At 41.5% G+C, this 18,044-nt stretch overlaps 1 protein-coding gene across 3 annotated transcripts in view; it reads right to left on the bottom strand.

The window, feature by feature from the left end:
- REV3L (REV3 like, DNA directed polymerase zeta catalytic subunit) overlaps positions 1-17,821 on the bottom strand; it is a 118,771-nt gene extending 100,950 nt beyond the window's left edge. Inside the window, exon 1 of one of the 3 annotated variants that reach the window (XM_071806633.1) lies at positions 17,802-17,821. Coding sequence is in view for 2 of the 3 variants with exons in the window: in XM_071806635.1 (XP_071662736.1) it covers positions 16,411-16,549 (139 nt within the window). In the remaining variant the exon portion in view is untranslated. Of the gene's footprint in view, positions 1-16,410; positions 16,650-17,801 lie in introns of those variants that run through there. The other 2 variants (XM_071806635.1, XM_065833633.2) reach the window with 2 other exon arrangements.
- Positions 17,822-18,044: the final 223 nt, after the last annotated feature.

Here is an 18,044-nt window from a genome sequence, read left to right as displayed (position 1 = left end):
TCTTCAGAAAATAAAATGCTATGTTGTGAGTCTTTGAAATAATTTATTAGTACAGAATACTCAAACTCTTTCTTAATATATGACAAAAAAAATAAACTTTAATGAAATAACCTGAAATTCATGAACACAGCCATCTTTATTTCCCGCCAAAATATAACTTTTTAGTAACACCTCTTGTTTTATGACTTTTCAATGCATATCCTACAATCTCTGTTTCCAGTCTACTGGTCATTAGTTTAGTTGTACAAATCTGCACACAATATTATGGCATAAAGGCACATTTCTTGTGAGGAATTCTTAGAATCACTAGTGCATATAATTCAAGATGATGATGGTCTTGTGACTAAGACACCTAAAGGCAAGAAAAGGAGGATGAATCCCACTTCAACCCCCTCATGACCTTGTACAAGTCATTCAGTCCCTCAGTCTTGATTCCACATCTATAATAAAAAATTAAGAATTACTTAAGTATTTTAAATCATAAAATCATTTGCTAACTGCATACATGGTATTCAAACAGAAATGCAGTCATGCAGCCCACATATGGGATAAATGCTCAAAAAAAAATCTTTGGAGTACAGTTAAAAGGAAGAAAAGACAAACATCTTTGCAAAGGTTCTGCATATGATTCTCAGCTTTCAATCTTGAAAGGCCAACTTGAACGAATTATTCTCTTGCAAGAGTTTAATCCAATTTAAAATAACTCTAATTAGCAAAAGCACAAAGCATTGACCAGAGATATTGCTTTAAAGGGCAGTGGTTTGACATGTCAAGTCTTTTTATTTATCTCGCTATGACCAGGTTTTCAGGTCTCGATGTATAAAATTTTGTTGGGGACATGAACTATGGAGTTGTGCGGAAGACAAAAACCTGCACAAAAAATAGTAATCACTTACAAATTATGGTCCTAAAAAACTAAAAGCTTAACCTCATATACAAATCACAAATGAGAATGTGGGTTCTGCTTATTGTCTCCTTCAAATAAGTAACCACTCTTGACTCTTAATTACGCATTAGAAAAAACACAGGACTCCAATTATTGTTTCTATATAAAAACATTTGTAGCACATTTCTATTGAAAAAAATGGCTGTAAAGGTGGAATTCCTGGATGTAACGAGAAATACACTGTTTTACGGGAACTGGGAATGTTATATACCTTTGAAAAATCAAGTCTTTATGTTATGGAATCACATTAGCCAGATCGTCTATTGGCAAACTTCCTTGCACGCAACTGAAGAATCGTCCTTTGAAATTTTAACAATGTTTTGAATACTAAAGAACTGTCTTAAAACAAAGAAAGATCTAATACATTATTTCCAACAAAAATGGTGAGTTAACAAAAATCTTTAAATGTGACATTTTTGACACATTAATCTTGCTATTGTGACTGCTACTTTTCAACAGTTAGGGATCAAATCTCTGTTAACAGACAATAACAGAACATAAATATTTGTTTCCCTACTGGAAAAAGTGCCACTCAATTCTAAATAAATATTAATCATCATCTTCTACTGCATTTCTCACTTTTTCACCTTTCACCTAAGAGAAATTATGAGTTTCAATTGCGTCCACAATTCCTTTTGTAACAGTTTATTTCTCACTTTCAGGAAAAGATAATTATTTTCATCACATTGTTTACTAAGAGTAGAGAGTGTCTGATTTTTTTTAAACAGATTTCTTAACTGCTTGAGCAAATTCTAATACAAAACTACAATTCCAACCATTACAAACCGTCTTTGGAGTAAAGTCTTTTGTCTGTGATTTGGCCTATGTAGAAATACCACTGAGTCTCATAAGATATGATTTTTAGAAGCCTTTTTAAACCTAAATAGTTCAACATACAGCTTGGCAATGAGCAACAATGATGACCAGTTGCAACTGAGCTTATTTTAAAATGTGACCAAAATTTCTGAACAGAAAAAGAGCTCTTAACCTCACTGTGCAACTACAAAAACGGTCAAAAAGCAACAATTTTCACTACCGGTGCAACATATGCTTCATTAATTCAGAGCTGAACTTCCAACTATCTCACAAAAGCAGAAATTACCTCAGATCAGATTTACATCTGAGTTAGGGATGAGCGTACACAGAAGCTATTTGCCAGAAAAACACCTCTTCATAGAGTTGGTGCCTTATCCTTTTACATGGTCAACCTCCAATATCAACTTGGAGTTTTCCTTGTTCTAAATCCTGGCAGCCACTAGAACACAGGTTGAAGAAAAACCACTTTCTCCTTGTAAAACATGTAATGCATCATTGTGATTAATTGTTGGTTAACTGAAAACTATTTAAAAAAATAGGGGAAAAAAAAGTCAACACAATGGGTTAAAAAAGACTGCTTCCTTAAATACAAAAAATGCGTATTCTTTCAATTCTGATCCAAGCTTGCAAACAACAATATAAAAACCACAAAGTTCCTTTATATTACGTTTAAATAATCACAATACATTAGAGAGTCAAATTAGAGACTGCTTAACACTCAGTGCTTTGGAAAAAAGGATCATTGTAATCAGATACTGTAAAACAGCTATTGTACTTGGAAATATGTAATCTTGTTTTCTTTCATAAAGTGACTTTTTTTAGGATGTTATACAGAACTACACAGATTTCTTTTAAAAAGGAGAGAACAAAAGTACTACAAGGAGGAAAGAGAAACTGTACTTTTAAAAATAAATTATTATTATTCCAACAGTAATCACAACTGGGATTTTATGGTTTATTCCTTAGATGAACACAGGAAAGAATTTGTGGAGTTATAATTAAGGTCCAATTTACTACCACTAGGACAACCACACTGTGCCATCCTTTTCATCAGCACTGTAAGTTTCACAGAAAAATCTACCCAAGAAGTAACAAAGCACAACAGAGATTTTGGCTGGCACCAGTGAAAATAACCTATTTTAAAGAATATTTAGAAAACTAATGCCAAAACAAAAGAACTGGCATCACTTTTATAGAAGTTTACTAGAAGATACTCCTTTTGTATAAGTGACGCTATCACCCTTAATTACAAGTTTCATCTTTAAACCGATTTTAAACGGTATTTTCCCAAACATTTTAATTTTCCTTAACAAACCCACACCAACAAATGAAACATACACTTCAAAGTACAATCACAAGAGACTGCACTCATAATCACTCTGGTATTGACAGAGCCAAAGCTTCAGTGGATACCCCTCCCTACCACATATCCCTCCTCTCCTAAAAACTATACGAAAATAAAGGACATCAATACAACAATACATCAATACAACAGCAGCAGAATTTTCCAATTATGACTTATGCACAAAAAAGGTGAAAAAAATAGAGTTATGTTAAATTTTAACATCCAAAATTTTTTTGAAAACTGTCACAAGATTTGTAGCAGCTATACTACATTGTACTCTGTCAAAAAGACTGTGATTCTGGGTATGCATTTAAATATACAATTCACAGATACTGAAGAGCCAGGCTTATATGTCAGAATAGCAAAGTATACCTAGCTCCATCACATCTAGTTACATTAAGGAATGGCTGGTATCTATAAGAGCTCACTGCATATTTGAAGAAATAAAGAAACTGTTTAAATAACATTTAGAAAGAAAAAACTGAGACTCTTTCATGAATGCAGACTTCTAGTTCCCTAAGTTTGGGGTTTTTTTTTGTTTTTTTTTTTCTCTTCACATATATCTATAGATAGATAGATAAATGTATCTATACAGATAGATAGATAGATAGATAGATATAGATCTATTTATATATTCCTGTAATCCTCACATGAATATACTACCTCTAGTACTAGCAGTATCCTATTTTACTGTTTTGATAAACTGGAATGCCAGAATTCTTCTGCAGAGCTTCAGTGTGTACAATATTTCAGAACACACAACTGGTAAAAAAAATCATCTGCCCTCCTTTAGGTACTCACTGCAGCATCAATAAGCAGCTCACAAAACAGTCCAAAACAGTAAGTTATTTTCAGCTTTAGAATAGCTGAAACCTCAATTACACTATGCTAACAAAGAATCCAATTATTTGAGGACAGACTGAGTCTACCTCTATTAAAAAACCCCCAAAACAAACACCCCTCCTCCCTTGCAAAGTCTCTTCAGCTCTGCAAACATATTGCATGAGTCTTTCTCTTACCCCTTCCCCACAATTCTAAGTGACTTCCTAGTGTAAAAGTACTAACAGATAACAACACTGTACCTTCATCCAAACACAAGCCAAATAAAATGAGATTGCTTCAGAAAGCAATATTTATGCAATGTGATGACTACAGCACCAAACTTTAACACTAAGAAACTCCTTTTCAATACTCCGCATCATAAACCACTTAAAATCTTTAACTAAATATTAAAGAAAAAAAGGTAAGCTACTGAATTTGAAAACTCATCAATCTATCTTAAAGGCATGTACAGAGATTTAACTGTGTGATCAAAGCTTCAACTGATGGCTGCTGCAGAGCAGCTGTAAAAACAGCCGAAGTGTCATACTACTCAGTTTTAAATATCACTTGTGCTTCTCCTGACCCTTGTATACCAAATTATGTATCTTCAGATAATAAAAGGATTACACTGCAATCTTAGTCACCACGTTTTCTCCCAAACCAACTTCTTACTAAAGGTTCTTTGGCCAACTTCACTCTGATCTACTGCTGTTTTTCCACCACCATTTTACCTTCATAACTTCATTGTGAATGCATGAGCTTCTACCTCTCACCACCAAAGTTCTGCTACCAGAATACCAAGTCCCTGGTCACAAGGGTACTGTAATCACTCATCCTTTAAAAAACTATAGAATTCAAATATTCAGTGAAATTAAATGGTTTACTGTGAGCCAGATAGCTACAGAAGGCAAATTGCTAATAAAATTAAAACACTCCACTGCTAGTGATTTCCACAGCGAATGATATTCTGAAAAAGCCAAAGACTAACTTGGAAAGAGTAAGATGTTGCTAAGATTTTCTTTCAACAAATCAAGCTTACACGAAACAAGTGAAGATTTTTATGGAAGCAATTGAAGAACACAACAAATGAACAGGCTACAGAAAGCCCATTTACACTAAAGGTGATCAGTTGAAGAAGTGACCTGTTTCTCACTGTGAGTGTTTTTTGTTCTGTTTTCAAATCCGCCACATATGCACCTACATTACGCAGACCCACCTATCTTTCTCTGCCAGTAAAAAACGTATTTTCTTGTGCATGCATCACACTGCAGAGGCAGGCTTGAAGTCTGGCTGGTTTTGTTTCATTTCTATTGATACACTGGGAAGATGAACACCGGATATTTAGAATGTATTTCCACACTCTTTAACCTAACAATACAAATTTTTCATGAAAGTAGGTAACCCAAAATGTGCTCACAAACTGCACAGTGCTCATGAGAATATTGTAGTTCTCTGCTATGTTCTACACCCCTTGGACAGATCTCAGTCCAGGGGGGGGATGGACTTTGTTTTCTTTCTCTCTTCTCCCACTGCACAGAGCAATAAACCTCACATAACACCTCATCTACTTCCAGCCACAAGTCTGCAGATAAGAAATTCCAGGGGATGAATCAGCCCCATGAGCCAAAGCAAGTGAAACCAAAAGGGAGCAGCCTTAGATAACTGGTCCCTGTTGTTGCAACTCCAACATCAATATTTTCCGCAGTCCTGGCTCTCAGCACTCTTTCCTCCAACCACCCCTCCCCAGTTCACCTCACATGCTCTACATATTCCTTTCCATTCCCAGCCTTCCTTTCAACACATCCTCCCTTCCTCCTGTTTTTCCATTCATGCAATTCCTCCTACAAAATTCCACTTCAAAATAATGACTAACAATATTGCCATGCCATCTGTTTTCATAACATATCACTCTTTCTACACCTTTTAACGCTCCGTTTATACAGAACATAATTTTTCGAATGAGGACTATCCACCATTATCGGCACACTGCCTAAAACAACTGGTTTCTATTCTTAAGTCTTTCATCTTTAATATAGCAGTGGTTAAAAATGACTATTTATTTCCTTGATTAGGTTTCCAACTGCTGGCATAAGAATACAAGCTCACCAAACCTGACATGCTGGCACAATCTGTAAATGCTTAGCAGAACATTATTCTGTTCTTCCATCTATCTTAAGGTTGGTGGTGTTTGGTTTTTGTTTGGTTTTTTTTTGGTGTGTGGTTTTTTCTGTTGTTGTTTTTTTGTTTGTTTGTTTGTTTGGTTTTGTTTGTTTTTTTTTGTTTTGTTTGGGGATTTTTTTTAATGCATCTGACTCAAAACGGGAATCTAGACTGTAAAGATATTAAATTCATCTCTGCATGGGAACTGTAGGTTTACAAACATACATGTGAATGCACAAATTCCTTAAGAATCATATCTTAAAAAAACATAATAAAGAATTACCTGAATTATCATGGTGACTATGCACAACTTTATGTACAACGTATGCCACTTCACTGCAGTAAGTAAAGCACGGGACAATTTAAAACTGTGTTTCTGATACAGAACATCCTTTTAGTCAAATGATGACATACATTCAGTTATTTTACATCATTCCTATGTTTTCTGTTCAGGTAAAACATGCCATCAAAATCCAGAAAATACAAACCCAGGATTTATTACTTATACATAGTCATACCGTACCGGAGATATCTACATAAAAGTTTTATAAACACTACAAAACAAACCTGGCTGTAATCAGAAATGAAATTAAGTGTATATACTTTCAGCTCAGAGGATGGCGTGTTAAGGAAGAGATAACAACAAAACACACACTGGAGAGCTCTAGAACAGATTTGACTAGTATGCAGCAGGGAGAAAAATGAAACTTAAGTGAGAAGAAGCAGCCTTGTTATAATGGAACACAGAGGACAGTCATTTGTGGTGTACTCTAGAGGTCAATACCAAGGCAAATATTGTTTAGTATCTTCATTAATGACCTGGGCATTAAACAGGTGCACCCTCAGCAAGTTTGTAGATGATAAAATTTGGAGGAGTGCCTTATACACCAGAGGGTCGTGCTGATATTCAGCAGGACCTTGACAGGCTGGAGAAACAGGCAGAGAGGAATCTCATTAAGCCCTACAAGGGGAAATGCAAAGTCCTCATCTGGGGATGAATAACTCCATATATCACTACGGGCTGGAGGCATGCTGTCTGGAAAGCAGCTTTGCAGAAAAGGACCCAGGGGTCTCGGATGAACACCAGCCAGCAATAAGCCTCAACTGCAAAGGAGGCCAACAGCGTCCTGAGCTGCATTAGAAAGAACACCACCAGCAGGTCAAGGGGTGTGACCCTTCCTCTCTACTCAGCACTAGTGAGATGCATCTGGAGTGCTGGGTCCAGATCTCGGTTCTCCTGTACAAGAGAGACATGGACATACTGGAGCCAGGCCACAAAGATGATTAAGGGCTCAGAGCATCGGACATACAAGGGAAGGCTGCACAAGCCAGGATTTTGTACTGTTGAGAAGGGCTGGGGCAGAGGAAAAGGGTCTTACCAATGTGTATAAATACCTGACAGGAAGCAGTAAAGAAGAGTTAGTCTGACTTCTCAGTGGTGTCCAGTGAATGGACAAGAGACAATTGGCACAAACTGAAACACTAGTAACAAAGTTTTCGGTGTTCTTTCTTGTTTGTTGTTGGTTTTGTGTTTTTCTTTGTTGTTGTTGTGGGGTTTTTTTTCCTTCCCCCCATGCCCCCAAATTCAAACAGCTCAAAATTTACCATATTTGATACCAAGTATTTATAAAAATAGATTCATCTCAATGTAAGAAACTGCCTGTAATCTCTCTTAATGTCCTACAGACAGAAGACAGGTTTCACTGCTTACAAATGTGAATGACATAAAACCATTTGCTTAACAGTCAATGGATAAAAACATACAAGAACACGATGGAAGATTCATCTGCAACAAAATATTTTGTAACATTTTAGCTAGATTAAATAGGTAACTGTTTAAAAGCAGATATAAAAGCTGCTGTATTGAGAACTCCAGAAAATAGCCTTCTCATCTGGATAATAAATATAATAGAGGTGGCAGCAATAAAAATTTGTTCATTACTGATCTGAAGGCAGTACTTGCAGAAACGAGGGCTGAATCAGTTTCCAATTCCCACTGCTTAATAAGATCTTCGCTATACAGAAACCCACCTAGGTAGTTTCAAACACAAAATGAAAGACTCATTATACATCTCATTATACAAAACTCAGAAAACTTGTATTGTAAACCTCCCCTGAGGAGTAATGTCAAGTATTATGGATTAGGTGCAACATTCCACAGCCCTTTCAACATTCACACTCAGTACTCCATGTTGATATTGCACCTAAAATAGGACATACAGCCTTGCTGTAGTAAACACTGGTTTAGTCAGCAAACAGTACAGAGACACAACTTGAATTTAAATAAGCAGTGGTTACTTCAATTTTCTCTGTAATTTTTAGGAAAATAACCTGTCACTGAGGGACAAACCCAACCTAGCAATGATCTCTGTAGTGAATGTTCTTTCTTCTTTCCAATTCTAAGTCAGTTTTCACTAACACCACTAAAATCTTCCAGTAACTTTTACAGCTGTAGGGTAATAAACTGAAAGACAGCTACCTGGCAACCTTTCCACACCATTTGGATGTAACTGTTTGCTTGGACATATGAACAGGCTGTACAGAGCACCTGGATATTCTCTGCTGACAAGAGTAATCTCAGTAATCACAGAATGATTGACGCTGGAAGGGACCTCTGGAGGTCACCTGCTCCAAACCCCCTGCTCAGGCAGGGCCACCTAGAAACAGCTGCTCAGGACTGTATCCAGATGGCTTTTGAATATTTCCAAGGACAATGACTCCACAACCTGAGAATCTGAGAAGGCATGCACATGTGCACCAAGGTCACATAACATGAACTCAAACATGCAGTTAACATGACAGACTACACATGTACAAGTGGGGGAAGAAGTTATCCAAAACAGCCATCTGCACACGGATCACAGAAAGGCTGGAGCATACAGACATCAAATGGTTCCCTAATAAGCCATGTGGCCCACCCCAGCCAGCATGAAGTTTTATTTAAATGCCCTGCCAAAAAACCAAAAAACCCACAAACTTTTACACACCTTATAACTTTTCTGTAATAAAAAGCAACTCGTGAAAGAAAAGAACCTTAACAAACATGCACAAGTGAAGGCTGTGCAAACACTGGCATTTCAATCAGTCCCTGTATCTAGTACAAACCTTCCTAGTATTTGTTTAGATTCTTGTATATTTTGGGTTCTATCCCCAGTCTTAAAAGTAACTGTACCACAGGCTCAAAAATACTGCCTGTTTGGAAGCTCACATAGTTGATTATTCTGCTGCATTCCTCAAAAATATTGTTTTTACCAGAATACACATAGGTATAATGAATAACAGTGCAATTACAGCCTAACTATTCAGATTTCATGGCAGATCTTCGCAACCAGTCGCCAGACCTCATTAATCAAGCCTAGGCCTTAATGTTATAATTGTTACCAAAACTATAGCTTTGGTCAACACATAAAGGAACATTATTTTGTTGCTTACATTAATTTATTATGGGGCAGGGTATTAGCACAGAAATACCACTCCTTGCAGATAGCTTCTTCACTGTACTATCAGTTCTGCTATTGATTTGATGTGGGACCTGAGCAAATCCATTCTTTCCTTTACACAGGTATACCATGCTGTCTGTTAAGAACATGTTCCTGGAATCACAGAATGGCTGGGGTTGGAAGGCACCTCTGGAGATCATCTAGTCCAACCCATCTGCTAAAGTAGGTTCACCTAGAGTAGGTTGCACAGGAATGTGTTCGGGTGGATTTGCATGTCTTGAATGTGAGACAGCAATTCACTAGACAGCAAAACAATTTTTCCCCACAGAATAAAAGTAATATAGAGGAGATATATACAGGAACTTAAAAAAAGCACATGATTGTAACACACAGGGATAGTACACATGACACAGTGAACAAAGAAGAAGAAGCAGTAAGTTCATCAGTTATCAACTCAACATCCAATGATGACAGCTGAGGGGGATGAGGTGCTGGCTTTTCAGAAGCTGGGTTTGTAATAGCTGTAGATACGGAATGCTTAAAAAACAAAAAAATTGACTGCAATTGTCCTGGGATTTTGATCAGAAGATCTCCCTTAATGTGAGACTGAATCTCCAGTGATCCTGTTCAGTCAGTCTGAAAGATTCCAGCTACTTCATCTATGAGACCAAACATCCACTGATTCACTGCAGATCTTTTAGTGTGAGTGTTCATGCTGCCTCTTTCCAAATGGTTACATTTTCATTGTCATCATCATACTTGTCAGAGGCTCAGCGCACAAGGAGGTCAATCAAGTCAATCATGGGTAAAGGACAAAAACAGAGTAAGGACAAAACCAGGATAATGACAACAGTTAGCAGAACAGGGTATTAAATGATCAATACTGGAACTCTGAAACAAGAGACTGAGAAGAAACGGATAGCATGGTGTTACCACACCTGTCTCCTTCTTCCAGAGATTTATCTTGTCTACTCAGACTGCAAAAATTACTAAGCAGGAGCTGTTTCTCACTGAGTGTTTACACATCGTCTGGTCCTGCCAACCTCAGCTGTTATATGCATGTTCTACTCTGGTAAAAATAAGAGAGACAACTATTTTCAGGCCAGTGTGTTATTTTGAGGAGACTCATTTTACACACTGAAAAAGATGACATTTCAACAAGCAGCCAAAAAGCACCCTTAAGAAGTATGTAACAGAACTGAGAGTTGTATCCAAGACAGATAAGCTGTTAGTCTACTTCAGGCACACTGATCATAAAAAACAGTCTCAAATTATGCATTAGACCAAATATAGATGGAGCTACCTTGTGAAACTTCTTGAAGTCTGCAGCTGATGGAGTTCTAAGCACATAGTGTAGGTTATACACATTTTTTGGACTGAATTACAAAAACACAAATATACTCAGTGACTCGACCATGAGGTATTATACTTTACAGCAGCAAACAGTATATTGGTTATGAAACCAATATCTGGAGTCTAGTTAGAACATCGATTTTGTCACAGTATTTTAAGGTTTATTTAAGAAATGGAATTCAAGTAATACATATATACATGGGTACTAAATTTGCTACTTAACAAGTTTCATGCCAGTTGAGCAGTTTATTCAGGCAGCCTCTTGTTGCCCAAAACAACTCAGCAGGCAATCTATATAGAGTATGTAACAAATGCCTCAAAAAAGGAGGTTCTTAGGAAAAAACAAAACAAAACACAAGACATAAAACCCCCAGAACACACTAGAAAACACATCCTTTTAAGAACCAGGCACTTTACAAGCGAATTATCTCCAATCACATAATTGATAAAACTCAAACATGGAAAATAATCTCAGAATAAATATACTAGCTCAAGTTCCTCACTCCTACTCCACCCTTGCTCACATCTCACAGAAGCTACAAACCTCTGGAGAAAAGAGAAACAAATGGACATGAGGCTATTTTTCAAACAGCTCTTCAGGAGTACAAGAAGCCTGCCAGTTCAAAATGCAGAAATGGTATGCTGAAAGTATAGATCCAAGGGACAATGCTGAAAATCTTCTGGGCCATGCTGCAGTCCACAGAATAACCCCCTATCAGGGGTTGCATGCTGGTATATTTTGGGAGAGGGTGTGAAAAGGTAAGGCAGAGGCACAAGCCTCCCAATGGCTGTATCCTATTTTCCATCCTCATACCCTTACTATGAAGCCACAGAAGGGACTGGAAGACTATTAATGAGAAGTGCCCACTTCTCAGAAATGAAACATGGGAAGTGGGGGCAACTGGAATCATGCTCAGCTGTGAATATTGGGGTAATGAAGTGAGGATGCCATGGAGAATGACCATTGTGGGACACAGTGTCTGAAATGCCAGCAAAAAATGAGAGAAGAAAAAAGCATAGAAAACAGCAAGTTCCTGCAATGAGCTCATTCCTTCTCAAGTGAGCAGCAACAGAGGAAAGACACTGGGATGGGATCAGATATACAGCCCAGCCAGGTCAGTGAAGGGGGAAAGGGGAGGGAAGAACAAAAGAAAGAAGATAAGCAGGCCCCCTCACTGAGTCATACCAGAGCTACTGCTGCTGGAAAGAAGCCAGATTTCAGCTGGAGCATTTGCCTCTGCTTTTTTCCCTTCTCAGAAAACCAAGGAGAAGTGAAGCCACCAAACTTAGACATCTCTCTGAAGCATATTCAGATTTTGCTGACTGTAAACCCCACTCTAAATTACACCTAGCCTCAGAAAAGCTCAGCATCAAAAACATGCAAGAGTAACACAAAAACACCCTCCTCTTTGCCTGAGTTTTTGTGCTGCTTGAAGATGCATTCTTGAATCGGTGATTTCACAATGTAAAACACAAAATGCTTCAAAACCGACAAATATATAAAGTGGCAGTGGAGGACAGTAGAGCTATGTTATTCCTCAAATTACACATCAATTTTTCTTATGCAAATTCCTAATTTACCTTCTCCAAAGGCCCTCCTGTTAACTGAACATACCTTTCTCAGCCTAATACCCTTCAAAAGCAATTTTAAAATGTGTACCTATTTCCATAAAATTTATCACACGTATGAGCCTCAAATCAAGCCCAAATTAGAATACTGATTTATTAAAAATATTTCAGATAGTTTCATTATCATACACCAACAGGTATCTTGTGTGTGGTTTACGATTAGTGTTCTCAGCTACTTGTACTCAGCCTTGCTAAGTAAACTGATAATTTAGCAATCTCAGCTCATTAGTTATGTCTCTCCTAACATGACATCTAGTCTCACCCTGGTTTTTTTTATGGATGGGTTTGCAGTCTGGTTCTGTCTTCCTGTAGCTGAATAAGCAACAGACAGAAATACCCAACTGAACATTCACATACTCATTTTGAAGCAGTCAGTGAAATCTTGAGAAGAGATTCCAAGAGCTTGAAATGGTCAAAAGTTAGTAGGAAATAAATCACAGCTTTTGATACCTTGATACAGTACAACTTAGCAACAGGAGTGACAATTCAAGAATTACCCATTAAACAGAAGATCATATGTAAACAGAAAATTCAATTTTCATTATGGTTTCCTTCTAATAAACAGGCCTTGCAGTGTCTCAGAGTTCTAACAAAAAGCATTTACAAAAATTGCTAGCTAGCAGATAGCTACTGCCTGATAAAATAATTATATTTTATCTCATAGTTGAGCATTACCTAGTGAATGAAAACCTATTGTTTTTAAATATAAGGAGCAATATTACAGGATTCCTTTAGAGATACGAAGACTACTATATCAAATAATATCTACGACCTTATACAACAAAGCATGAATTCAACACTGATTTCATTGTATTATCACAATGGTAGTGTTGTAGCACTTCTGAAATTATACTTTTGTGCAAGTCACTATGTCAACTGACGTGCCAGTCCGCTTCAAGTAGAAAATGGCTAAAATGGAAAGAAATGGTTCAACCAGCTAAGATGCATTCAAACATAAATTCTAGCAGTACTTCACCTTTTGCTATTGTAGTCAGAATTTTACTCTATGCATTCCACAGAACAACAGAAAATAGCAGGTGGATTTTTAGGCTTAAACAAAATTTTGATACCTTGCCTTTCAAGTTCTTATTATGCAAAGATGTAGGATCTCAAGAGATGACTCACATAGTCTTCTGAAATACGAGATTTCTTCTTCAAAAGACCTAAAGAAGTTGTCAAACATTACTGCCAACACAGGCCCTTCTTGGAGTTCATCCATTATTATTAATTAAAAGTCAGGATTTTACCTCCCCCAACTGCCATACCATAAACCACTTTAATTTTATACATTGTAACAGCAAACCTTTGCAAAACTATTGTTGAGTACAGGACTACAAAAGAGCCCTCAAAGAACAAAACACCGGCAATCCTTGTCATTCATATACCTCACTGAGCATAACACCTCCATAAGAAGGCTGCAGAAAGCATAGGTAGGTGCCTTCACAACCAACATCCGTAGCTGATACTAGACACAAGACACACTGCTGCTAAACGTTTGACTTCCTAAACATCTGCATAAGCCACTTCCACATACCAATCAATCCCCTTTCACTCAGCAGGTGGAATTTGGAGTCTGTTCTGAACCTGACTCCTAATTAGCTGCACAGCATGGAAACACAGCTTTAAACATACAAAGATGCATGCAGAGTTAATCATGCCGGAGGTGAAGCAGCCTATACAGACATAGTGTTTTGTTGTCATGTAGGCAGTATGGCAACTGAGCACCTTTCCTGCAGGCAAGACATACATGTTAAACCCAATGAGAAAGGGTTATTCTTATCCAGACCAACTCAATTAAAGATAAGCATCACACTGCCTGGAAACCAAACAAGAAGTACATCTCACTGTCACACACAATATGTTAGAAGTTGGTTTTACTATTTCTTTTTCCTCAAAAGAAATGCCAATTTAGACATGATTTACTTAATCTCATTACATATTTCAAGTCTCAAATAAATAATTGGATGGCTCCCTCTCTGAGGTCACACGCATTACTTCTCACAATGACTGCTTAGGTTCAACACTCCTGAAAAAAAGGAAAGAATTAGATCTGCCTCCTTTTTTAAAAAAGGAAAAAAAATAATATAGTGAGGTAATACATTCTTGAAGCTTATTAGCAAACACTACTAAAGGTAGAGAAAGGAAAGAAGCCCTTAAAAAGGTTAACAAGGAAATAAATAGAAGACAGTCAAGTCACACTTCCTTTGCAGACTGAAGTGTCTCCTCTAACCAAGATGAATTAGAAACACTTCTATTATGCAAACTATTATTAAAGTTTATGGTTTGGGAAGCCAGGGATTTCCTACTGCGTTCCTAATAGTCGGACAACTAAACTACTTCACTGTTTACTTTATGATGCCACATTCATGATACGGCATAGCCTAAACACTTTCTTAAAAGAAAATAAGCCTTAATGAGTTAACCACACGCACACACAGAAAGCCTGCTACCTGCCAGACAACCTCAGGCTCTACATTTTTTAATAATGAAATAGCTACTCATGCCATTACATAAATATTATTACATAATATCTCCTTTGTACGCAAAATTAGAACTACAATAAAATAGGCCCCACTATTTCAATATTGTACCTACTAATCCCAGTCATCCACTTAATAATTTGGAGCTGTAGATGCATCAGATCACAATAGCTTTAATATCTCACATTCCCCTGTGCTTAAACAGAGAACAGACAGATAATTCTAGATTAAAAAAAAATCACCACCAACAAAAGAAATCTGCTCTATTATAGTAACTGGGTGAAGGGAATAATATCATTACTGTGCTTTTTTATTACTTTTTTTTTTTCATCTTACCTAACATGTAATGTATACACCAATACCTCATTTTCAACATGTAAATCAATCAAGTATGCAGAAAAACCTTAATTCCCAAGGTCAGCATTATACAATATAAGTATAAAGGGATCACAAGCAATGACGTTTAACATGTCCAACATCTCAAAGAACAGGGTTTTTTTTCCCAACTTAATATTTTATGTGTGGGTAAACTACAGTAAATATTAAATTAATTATAAATTTGTTCTGATGGTGAGAAACATACTCAAGAGGTGCAAAGACTATAACCATGAGTCCATAGACAAGAGGCAATGAAGGTGTGGGATGTGACATTAGGAAGTCTCAGGGGGCAACATGTGGCCAGCAGTCAGGACATTCCCTTCTGCAGTGCAGCACCAATGCCTATCGCTTTATGCGATTTGTACCACGCCAGCGTAAGACCAACAGAAAAAAAATACACTTTGTAAGTAATGTAGAAGTCTCTCTCGTGATTACGTTCAAAGGTTTCCCCTTGTACCCTCTACTTTTCGCTATTCGCCCGCAGAAACACACCTCCCGGTGTGCTGCCTTCACGCCCCGTGCCCACAGACCGTTATCCTGCCCGTTACGGGGGCGGGGGGCGCGGAGCGGGCGGCTGTTCCCGGTGTTTGCACAGCTGCCGCCCCTCGCTCGGGGCAGTCCCCACTCCGGCCGCACCGCGCACAAAGCCCCGGCGGCCGCGGGCCCTCCGCCCCGGCCCGCACCTGCAGCCCAGCCCCGCGGCACCCACCGCCACCGGCTGCGCAAGGGGTAGAGCAGGGGCGCGGCGGGACACGACACCTCATCCCATAGCGGCGGCTGCCAGGTTTCCCCACGGAGACAGCCGGGGCAGCTCTCCTCCTCGCCGGGGGCCGGCTGGGCCCGAGGCGCTCCGTCGCTGCCGCCGCTGGCAGGTGAGACGCGCCGCAGCAGCGGGTGGGGAGAAGGGGGGCGCGACCCAGCCACAAAGAGCAGGAGCTGCCGCCGCCTGCGCCGCGGCGCGGGGGGGGCAGCGACGGGCCCGGCGCCAACCGGACCCGCGCCGCAGCGAGGCCGTCGGCGGCAGCGACGGGGGTCCCTTACCTGCAGGGGTGGCGCCGAAGACTCTCACAACGGGCACCCGCCTGGTCGGGGCCTCTCGGAAGTGGGACTGGCAGGGGTCCAGGCCGGGCAGCGGGCTGCCCATGTAGTAGTCGGCAGTCACGATCCGCACTGAGAACATGTTGTTCGCCGCCGCCGCCGAGGCACGCACTGAGGGAGGGAGCGAGCGAGCGCGGAGCCCGCACGGCTCCCCCCGCCGCAGCGCGCGAGCGCAGCCCCCCGCCTGCCTCTCCCCGCCCGCCCGCCGGCGCGCGCACAGCCTTGCACACAGGCGCGCGCTCAGCCTCGCACGCGCCTTCTCTGTCTATCGCTGCTCGCTCGCTCTACCCCCCCGCCGCCGCCTCCCCCCTCCTGCTGCTGCTCCTCCGGGCGCGTGCGCGGCCGCGCGCGCTCGGCCGGGGATCCCGCGGGCTCTAGAGCCCGGCCGGCCGCGAGCGCCTCACGGACAGCGCGGGCCCGTCTCCCCACAGCAACACGAACACCTCGGCGGCGGCTCCCCGGCCCCGGGCTGCAGCTGTTGTTGCCATGATGATGATGTCACGGACGCAACCATTGGGAGAAGGGGGAGGCGGACGGGCCGTGTGCTTGGGGGGGGGGGCGCAGCAAGGGAGGTGTCACTCCACAGCACATACACCCTCCCCACTTCTGCCTTACGGGTGGGCTCAGCAGATGGGGCGCGAGTGTGCGTGGGAGTGGGGGAAGTCTTTCCAGTGCTTACCGCCCTCCCCGTGCGGGGGGGCGCTCGGCGACTCGGCGATCGTCCGGGCAGGCTGGGGTGCGGCTGCGGAATTCCGAGCCGCGGATGGGGCGGGTTGGGGTGAGGAGGAGAAGGAGCGCTGCTGGGACACGATGGGGTTAAGCTGTGTCGGCCGCCATTTTGGACGCCGAGCCGCCTCGCTGCGGAAAGGTGAGTCTCCGCACGCTGCGGGGGCTAACGAAAATTGAAAAATGTGGGCGGCCGGGAAGGGGGCGAGGAGGGAGAGGGGGAAACTTTCTGCCGTCGTTACTCACGGGGCCGCGGGAGGGGGGCGGGGGAGGGGGAGTAGCGGCACCGCTCAGGTAGCGCTTCCGCCGAAGTCGGCGCCCTCTTTGGTTGTAACGGTCCCTGCGCGCGGCTTGCGGCGGAAGCGGGGGGCGAGGCCTGTGGAAGGGCGGCGGCGGTTGGTGCCGTTGCCGAGCGCGCGGGTGGCGGCGGGGTGGGGCCGAGCGCGCAGCGGCGGGGGCTGGGCTCGGCGTGTTCGCAGCCTTCCCGCCGCCCCTCCGGGCCGCTCGGCCCCGTGACAGCGGCCTCCACCTCCTCCCCCTTCACTCGCCACCGGCCGCCGCGTTTCTTTCTTCTCCCTCCCGCCCCTGTCTCCATGGTTGCCCCTTACCTTCCTGCGACCCGGGAATAAAAGTCGGGCTGGGCGCTGCCCGTGCGGTTCCTTGGCGGGGGTAAAGAAGCGGCCTCCTGTCGTACCGCGGTGCGGAAGCCACAACCTTGGGCCTTCTCCGGCTGGGGAGGGGCGGCCCGAGCCTGGGGTCAGGCTCTCTGCTTCTTGAACTCTGGCAGAAGTGAGCGAAACAACCCCTCGGGAACCTGCGTTAGTCGGGGGGGAAGCAAGTCCTGAGAGCGA

The sequence above is a fragment of the Patagioenas fasciata genome, chromosome 3 (genome assembly GCF_037038585.1).
Source record: "Patagioenas fasciata isolate bPatFas1 chromosome 3, bPatFas1.hap1, whole genome shotgun sequence".
Taxonomy (NCBI): domain Eukaryota; kingdom Metazoa; phylum Chordata; class Aves; order Columbiformes; family Columbidae; genus Patagioenas; species Patagioenas fasciata.
Note: the sequence above shows the minus strand (reverse complement) of the source record. Positions and strands in the feature narration are given on the sequence as shown.